Source organism: Phacochoerus africanus, chromosome 2 (assembly GCF_016906955.1).
Source record: "Phacochoerus africanus isolate WHEZ1 chromosome 2, ROS_Pafr_v1, whole genome shotgun sequence".
NCBI lineage: Eukaryota > Metazoa > Chordata > Mammalia > Artiodactyla > Suidae > Phacochoerus > Phacochoerus africanus.
The window spans coordinates 268,411,739-268,420,879 of NC_062545.1; the positions used below are offsets into that span (position 1 = coordinate 268,411,739).

Consider the following 9,141-nt stretch of genomic DNA (forward strand, 5'->3'; position numbering starts at 1 on the left):
GTGAAAGAAGTATTCTGTACGAAGTTTCAGAGTCAGTAGACAAAAGAGCTGGAATCTGAATCCAAATCTGTTTCCACAGTGTCAGCCTGACTGGGCCACACAGTACAGAGATGAGGCAAGAAAGTTCAGGCAGTCAGAGCACTCTCCTGCTCCCCACCCCAAGGCTGTCCCACACCATGCAGCCTATTTAGACTTAGACTTCACCTCAGTCTTGAACACCCTCAGCTAAGTCCGTGCTTTCCTGTCAGGATGGAATGGACAGTTAGCAGTAACCAAAGTTCTGTTTCCTCCAAAAAACTACTAGCTGGCACCTAAGTAGATGGTTTCCTGACCACTGGTCCATCCTCATTCCTGCCGGCAGGCTGAAGCCACGCAGTCACCATAAATCACAACCACTCGCTTTTTGTAACTTCTCTCTTCATATTCTCTTTCAGCCTCACCACAAGTAAAGCTCACATTTTCCCCAAGCCTAAGTTTGAATCACCAAGCAGTCTAGTTTCAAGATCAAGAAAGCTATCTTCATACTAATTTCACGTGTTAGCATAGGTTCTCTTGCCAAGTGCTCAGATACACAGCAACAGGTTGCACAAAACACACCTGAGGCCTGCAATGTTCAAGAGCAAGACAGAGACCTGATGCCTAGTCATCTGAACTTCCACTTGTTGGATTTTCATGTAGATTCCGACACTGACTTGACTCCTATCTGGCAAGTTTCTGAACAGCTCTGTAACAAGAATAGTAAGAAGCTTCACAAGTATACTCTGCGACATTAAGGTGGCTTTTGTAAAGTGTTTCTAAGTGCTATTGAAATCCAAGTTTACAACGCTTTACTTGGAAGCAGGAGCTAAGCTTGGAGTGCCTCTTTAATCCCAATGCTTCCCAGACTACGTCTTTTTACTCCCAAGCTTCTTAGGCTCTTAAATGGAGCATGCTTCTCTTTCCCCTCATTTCCACAAAAATCAACAATTAACAGTGTGCTCATCCAACTCTTCCGTTTTCATTATCATAAGCAAACTTTTTCTAGTCTCAGGGCTTCTGCAGTCCATTAGATACATTTTTTGTGAATGGAGGCCTAAACTGGTCACCCACGAGGCTAGGCAAAGGTCACACTGCAGGAACATGGACTGGACAAGAGATGCAATACTTGAATAACTATTAGATTTCACCCATAAGGTCCTTCCCCTTTCAAACTTCCCCAGCATAATTCTCAAAATGCTGAAATAAACACATTCCTCAGGCTTTCTTGGAAGCAGGTTTAAAGTGTCCTGGGAAAGCTGTTTTAAGGAACAGCCTAAGCTGTTAACTTTGTTTCTAAGTGCCCTTAAACAATTCTATTACTCATAGAGAAAGAGTGAACATTTGTTAGTGATTAAAGATAAGGCATCTCCTGTTCTGGAACTGAGGAAGGGAGAGGCCAAAAGAGGACCTGGCTGGGAGGGGAGATAGAGTCCAAAGCAACACACCCAAATGGGACTGCGAACAAGTTGCACTTTCCAAAGTCAATTTCTAGGTCTAGAAAGAGGGTAACAATGTTTGAATGGGTTCTGAAGTCAGATGTATCAACAATTTCCCGGGAAAACTAACCCTCCACCAGGGACACCAGATGAATGAATGAGGGAATTTGCCAGATTGGGTTACTAAACCTTTCCAACGATTATCAACATCAGGTGCTCAGTTACAGCACAGAGGTATCTTCCCTCACAGCCTTTGGCCCTTGCTGTGAGGAGACTTTCAGAGACTGAAGGGAGAAACAGGAGGAGAGAGAAAAGGGCCTTTCTCCCCAGGACATTCGGACCTTAGGTCCTTAAGTGGCCTCTCCCTCAGAAAACCTTACGCGACTTTTTATGGGGGCCCGCAGGCCTTCAGCAGCCAGGCTGCCACCTCAGGACCTGCCCAACTCTCAGGGGCGGCCCAAACACACAACACCCTTGGGGAAGTTGCTTCCGGAGGTTCCTCGCCCTCCCCCCAACACTTGTGTGACCGTTTTCAGAGGCTCTCCGTAACCCGGGGGAGGGGGCCACCTTGTAATCTCAAGCTGTTTCAGCCCTCAGGTGAGGAGAAGGCACCTGACCACCCGCGCCCTTGCACCCCGCGCGCACCCCGCCCCCGCGCCTCCCTGGATCGTCATGGCAACAGTCCCCCTTCCCGCGTGACGCCGGCACGCGGGGCGCCCCTCAGGTCCCGGCAACAAGTCCCCCGCGCGGCCCGCGGCCTGCAGCCCTTGCCCGGCCTCGCCTCCCCTAGCCCGGCCCGGCTCCGCCCGGCCCGGCCGCACTCACTTGATCCTGGAGCCCATGGTCCCCGGGCCTCCTCATGGGCCCGCGGGCCCCGCTCGGCGCTGCGCTGCCCGCCCGCCCGCGGCCGACCGGCCTCCCTCCGGCGCTCTCCCCGCCCCTTCCTCCCTTCTCTCAGGCTGGGCCCGCCCGCTCGAAGCTCCCTCCCTCGCCGCCGCCGCCTCCCGGGGTTAATGTACTCGCTTCAGCCGGGCGAACGCCATGGTCGCCGGCGCGCGTGCCCGGCGCGCGCCGCCCCCTCCGCCTCTCACACGGCCGCCCCCTCCCGCCCGCGCCGCCGCCGCCCACGGGGGCTGCTGGGAAGTGTAGTCCGCTTGCGGGAGGCGGGGCTGCCTGAAGGCTGTGGGGGGGTGGGCGGGGACGACGCTTCCGCCCGAGTGGACGCCCGGAGCTCCGTGCCCGGTCCCTTCCGGGTGCAGGCCCCTGAAGACCTTCATTCCCAGTTTTTCTGTTGACTCGAAGACCTTCATCCCATAGAGACCGTCAAGCTCACCTGAAGAAACCTTCACTCAATTCATCTCCTATGGAGTCCTCCCCTCCCAGGAGCTTGGGTGTAGAGATAATCTGTCTCCCACTCAGGCTTCCATGAACACACAAGTTTCCCTTTGAAAATCGTATACCTTCCAGTAAGTTCCTCAGGGGAGCCATAGACCTACTTCTGTCACACTAGCCACTTCCCTAACGTGTGTCTTGATGGAACCTTTAAGGAGATCTCACGTACCCACAGGAAAGCCACCTGGGAGCTTCATAGGACGCCTTGAGTGGCTCTGCTCTGCCCCTACCCTTGACCTCAGCCTCCCTTCATCAGTCATTTGGGGGGCTCCAATGCAGAAATCTCATGCCACCGTAACAGCCCAGATGGAGATTAAGGCAATGCAAAAGAAGGTACTTAAGAACCAAGATCATCAACCTGCTCCTCCTTGGGGCTCACTTTCATGAACATTCCAATATCATCCCCTCTAGGCCCGGAGGAATCACAAAGGAAGCAATAATGATCGCTTTCATTAGCTACCTTTCAATGTGTGAGTGATTGAGTATCCTCTCTCAATCAGGTGCTATATTTCCTCTACCTGGTTAGAACCAATCCTCCCAGTGATCTTGTGAGTTTATCCCCACTCCTCCCAAAGAGGAAACTGAGGCATGTGCTCAAGGTTACATAAGTAGCAACTGGTGGAATGGAGATTAGCATCCAGCCTGAGAAATTCCAGACACCTGACATAGTTTGCCCACAGGTGAGAAGATGCTATGGGTTCATGGTTCCCTTTTGAAATTAGGCTCTTCTTTTTTACAGTTTTCTGTTCTGAAATACCATTCATCTCTTCTGCCATTTTAGCTCTTATAAATTCGTGGAGTGTCTCCCTACCCCACAGTCACCACAGTAACTAGTCCCAACCGGGCAGAGAGCAAAGAAAGCAAGAACTCCTTTGAGAGTTACATTCTGGATAAAGATAATGTTTCTCTTTTGCCTATACCCTGAGGTTGTTGAAGGCATAGGATGAACTTTTTTGAATTAAAATAAACAAAGTGGAAAATGTCCAAACTGCCTTTTCAAATTCAAAGTCTCTTGCACCCAGACACCAACACTGACTTATAAACATCCCCAGGAGCAAAGCTCTGCTAGACAGAGGCAGGGCCTCTGTAGTGTTTATTCACCTTGTTTCCTATGAACCCTCTCCAAGGAACAGTTGTTATCAAGATCTTCCCTGGAATGAGCAGCCAGTTCAAAAGCTCTGAGCAGGAGACTATAAATAAAACAAAATTATTTGGTGGAGGGGAAAGCTGGCTGTTTTTCAAAGGATGTTGTAGCCATCCTGGCCACAGAAATGTCTGAGTGTCTGCTGGGTGAGGGTGGTGGTGGTGGTAGTGGTGGTGGTGGTGGTAGTGGTGGTGGTGTGTGTGTGATGGAGGGAGAGACTGGAGGGGGAGGCCTGTGAATCTGTCCAGGTGGCCTCTGAGACTACAGGGTGGTCTGGGGAGAGAACATTGAACGGGGAGTTAGGAGTCTGGCTTCTCATGCTAGCTGCTTCTCCAACACATTTTAAGCAAAAGATTTTAAGCAAATGTCTGCTTCAGTTTCCTCCTGGTAGAAGGAATATAGGAGGAGTTCACATCATAAGAGAGAGGGTGATATAGGAATTAAGCAGGCAGGCTCTGGAGTCAGACTGCCTGGGTTCAAATCTCAGCTCGGCCTCTTACTAAATATGTGCCCTTGAGTAAATTATTCCCTTTCCCTGTGCCTCAGATTCTCTGTCTGTAAAATGGAAATTATAGTCATAGATCTATCTTATGGAAATGGTATGGAGATTAAATGAGTTAATGACACTTATAAAGTACATAAACAGTGACTAGCATGTGGTAAGCCTTTAAAAATTATCTGCAATTAAAAAAATACTGTGTAATAACATATATGGGAAAAGAATCTGAAAAGGAATGGATGCGTGTATATATATAACTGATTTACTTTGCTGTACACCTGAAACTATCGTAACTTTCTAAGTCAACTATACTCCAATACAATTTATTTTAAAAATAATAGAGGAGTTCCCGTCATGGCTCAGTGGTTAATGAATCCGACTAGGAACCATGAGGTTGTGGGTTCGGTCCCTGGCCTTGCTCCGTGGGTTAAGGATCCGGCATTGCTGTGAGCTGTGGTATAAGTTGCAAACACGGCTTGGATCCTGCATTGCTGTGGCCCTGATGTAGGGCGGCAGCTACAGCTCCGACTTGACCCCTAGCCTGGGAACCTCCATATGCCGCGGGAGCAGCCCTAGAAATGGCAAAAAAAAAAAAAAATAGAAACGAGGCCTCAAAAAATAATAAATAAAAATTATTAGCAATTATTATATACAAGACACTTAGCACAGTTTGACATTTATTTTATTTTTAGGGCCGCACCTGCAGCATATGGAGGTTCCCAGGCCAGGGGTCGAATCGGAGCTGTAGCCACCAACCTACGCCACAGCCACAGCAACTTGAGATCTGAGCTGCATCGGTGACCACACCACAGCTCACAGCCACGCTGGATCCTTAACCCACTGAGCAAGGCCAGGGATCGAACCCACAACCTCATGGTTCCCAGTCAGATTCGTTAACCACTGAGCCACAATAGGAACTCCGCATTTATTATTAATTGTAATAATCTTCATAATAAGTAGTCCTTTACTTGGATTCAGGAGACCTGAGTTCCCAACCCAGAATGTAATTTTTTATGCTCTTAAAAAATTAGAATTCTGCTCAGCTGTAATGATAGAAGACTGAAATAACAGTTGCTGGGGGAAAAAAAAAAAAGTTTCTCTCACATAAGGTCTAGAGATGAACATTCCAGAACTGGTATGACTGGTAGACTTGTTTTCTGTCCCTCAGGCTGTGACCTCTTTGAGGATGGGGACCTGGAATTCTACATTATGGCTCCTCTCTTCCCCACTTTCCCACTTTCTGCCTCTTGGTCCTGGATGGCTGCTTGTATTATCTAGCCATCTAGTCTTCAGCCAAGCCAACAGAAAGTAGAAAGTCTTGCCCCACCCCAAGCCTTAATCTTTAGGTACATTTCCCTGAGGTTGCTCATACAGCTCCATTTACATTCCACTGGTCAGAACTTATACAACCACATCTCACTAGGAAATATAGCCATGATTTCAGACAATCCTGTGCTCCCTGAAGGCAGGCTAGGGGGTGCATTTCCAGGGAGGAAAGGGAACTCAGGTGTCACAATCTCCACCAAGCCATACTCAGCTCTGTGACCTCGGGCAAGCCCCTGAATTTCCCTGAGCCTCAGTTTCCCTATATCCAAAGTAAGAGATTCAGGCTACTTGACCTCTCTTCAAAGTTCTTTCAGCTATAAAATTCTATAATCAGAGGCTTATTGTTTTATTATTCCTTTAAACCTGTGCAAATCTGATGTCATACAATAAAAGGAGACCTCTCTGCCAAGTGCATGGCATAATCAACTGTTGGAATTGAAGTCTTCCAGGAATGAGAGGGGTTTAGGAACTACCTTCTCAACTGTTGTCAAAATAGGCTACCTAAGCATATCTAGCAGACAAAAAGTCCAGCAGTGTGTGTGACACCACCCACACCAGACAGTAATGCTCCTGGGTTTCCAAGATGGCCCTCGCTTCTCTGTACCTATTTAGTTTTTCTGCTTAGGATTTAGAGGACTGGCAATTGAGGGGAGGACAGCAACCCCAAGGAGCTCTAATACCCCACTAATGATACAGTGTAAAACAGAAAGACCAACAGGCCAATGCTCTGCTGTTCCTACTACACTTAGCTGTGATTATATATATATATATAATATATATATATTTTTTTAATCAAGATATAATTTACGTGGCATAAAATTCTCCATTTGGGGAGTTCCCATTGTGGTGCAGTGGGAAAAAATCTGACTAGTATCCATGAGAATGCAGGTTCGATCCCTGGTCTTGCTCAATGGGTCCGGGATCCAGCATTGCCATGAGCTGTGGTGTAGGTCACAGATATGGCACTGGGCACTACAGTTCCCACATTGCTGTGGCTGTAGTGTAGGCAGGCAGCTGTAGCTCTGATTGGACCCCTAGCCCGGGAACTTCCATATGCTGTGGCTGCAGCCCTAAAAAGCAAAACAAAAGCAAACACACACACACACACACAAACCACCTCCATTTTAGCGTGTCCAATTCAGTGGTTGTTAGCATAGTCACAAAGTTGTGCAACTGTCACCTTTAATTCCAGAACACTTCCAGAACACATCCCAAAAGAAACCCTCTACCCAGTAGCAGTCACTCACATTTCTTGCCCTCCCCTCAGCCCCCAGCAACCATACCGTGTATCTACTTTCTGACTCTATGGATTTGCCTAGTCATACACATGGAATCATTTAATAATATGGCCTTTCTCTCTGTCTTCTTGGACTTTGCTTTGAAAATATTATTTCAAGGCGTTCCCATCGTGGTGCAGCAGAAACAAAGCCCAATAGGAACCATGAGGTTGCAGATTCAATTCCTGGCCTCACTCATTGGATTAAGGATCCGGTGTTGCCGTGAGCTGTGGTGTAGGTAGAAGACGCGGCTCTGATCTGGCGTTGCTGTGACTGTGGTATAGGCCAGCAGCTACAGCTCTGATTGGACCCCTAGCCTGAGAACCTCCATATGCAGTGGATACAGCCCTAAAAATACAAAAAAAAAATATATGTATATTATTTCAAAGTTCATCTATGTACCATCTATCAGTAATTCATTATTTTTTATTGTGTAATAATACATAATAATATTTCATTATATGGATAGGCCGCATTTTATTTGTCTACAACAGATGTTGATCGATATTGGGGTTGTTTGCACTTTGGGGCTATTATGAATAATGCTGCTGTGAACGTTTGTATATAAGTTTTTGTGTAGACATGTGTTTCTCATTCTCTTGGGTGTTGTGGTTCTATTCTGCAGGAAGAATTCTCAGCTCAATTAGTAGGGGTGCTGCTCCCCTCACCCAAAAAAAGGAGGGGTTATGTCATGAAGTAAATTTGGGGTGTGTAGAATCATACCAAGTTAAATAGTTTTCTTTGAACTTCTCAAGGACTTTTGTGTTAGCATAGTGCGTTGTGTGTCTTCTAAGAGGGGAATGTAGGCAATACATACCTGTTCAGAAAACCAGCTCTCAAATGAGGCAGGTCCAAGCTGCCAGTTGAGTGAACTTGAAGAAAGTTAAAATCTGAGCCTAAGTTTCCTCATCTTTAAGGAGATACGTAGGTATATACTCAGAAGTGAAATTGCTGGATCATGTGGTTAATTCTCTTTTTTTTTTTTTTGGTCTTTCTGTCTTTTCTAGGGCCGTACCCTTGGCATATGGAGGTTCCCAGGCTAGGGGTCGAATTGGAACTGTAGCCATCAGCCTACACCAGAGCCACAGCAACACCAGATCCAAGCCCTGTCTGCGACCTACACCACAGCTCACGGCAACGCTGGATACTTAACCCACTGAGCAAGGCCAGGAATCGAACACGCAACCTCATGGTTCTTAGTCAGATTCGTTAACCGCTGAGCCATGACGGGAACTCCTGGTAATTCTGTTTTTAATTGAGGAGCCACCATACTGTTTTCCATGGCAGCTGCACACTGTTTTCCATACCAGAAGGGCCCAAGAATTCTAATTTCTCCACAGCCTCACCAACACTTGCTATTTCCTGTGTTTTTTATTTGTTTGTTTATTTTGGATTTGGTTTTGGGTTTTTTTCCCATTAGCCTAATGGGTGTGAAGTGCTTTTGATTTGCATTTCTCTAATGATTAGTGACACTGAGAACCTTTTCATGTGATCCTTGGCCATTTGTGTACCTTCATTGGAGAAATGTCTATTTAAGTCCTTTGCTCATTTTTTAATCAGCTTGTTTTGTTGTTACTGCTGTTGTGGAGTTGTAGGAGTTATTGTATTCTGGATATTAGCCTCTTACTTAAATGATTTGCAAATACATTCTCCCATTCTGTGGGTTGCCTTTTCATTCCATTGAAGTGTCCTTTGACAGAAAAGTTTAAAATCTTGATGTAGTACAATTTAGCTATTTTTTCTTTTGTAACATTTTGTGCATTTGGTGTCATATCCAAGAAATCATTGCCAAATCCAATGTCATAAAATTTTCTCCCTATGTTTTCTTCTAAGAGTTTATAATTTTAGCTCTTACATCAGGTCTTTGATCTAGTTTGAGTTAATCTTCTATAGGGTGTAAGGGAAAGATCTTTGTTTTCTTTAGGGGGCTAGAAATGCTTGAGTCCTTCCTCTTACGTTGTTAGTAACCATTCATCATTTCATTATTGTTAACAATATGACTTTGCAAATACTTAATGGTTTATATTTTTCCAACTGCTTGATAATCAG

General features: G+C 46.2%; 1 protein-coding gene across 9 annotated transcripts in view; it reads right to left on the reverse strand.

Moving 5' to 3' along the window:
- Positions 1-2,523, reverse strand: part of DENND1A (DENN domain containing 1A) — a 518,366-nt gene extending 515,843 nt beyond the window's left edge. For 5 of the 9 annotated variants that reach the window (XM_047768358.1, XM_047768361.1, XM_047768364.1 and 2 more), the window contains exon 1: positions 2,280-2,410. In XM_047768358.1, the coding sequence (XP_047624314.1) occupies positions 2,280-2,296 (17 nt within the window). In that variant the 5' untranslated portion in view covers positions 2,297-2,410. Of the gene's footprint in view, positions 1-2,279 lie in introns of all 9 variants that reach the window. The other 4 variants (XM_047768362.1, XM_047768357.1, XM_047768356.1 and 1 more) reach the window with 2 other exon arrangements.
- Positions 2,524-9,141: the final 6,618 nt, after the last annotated feature.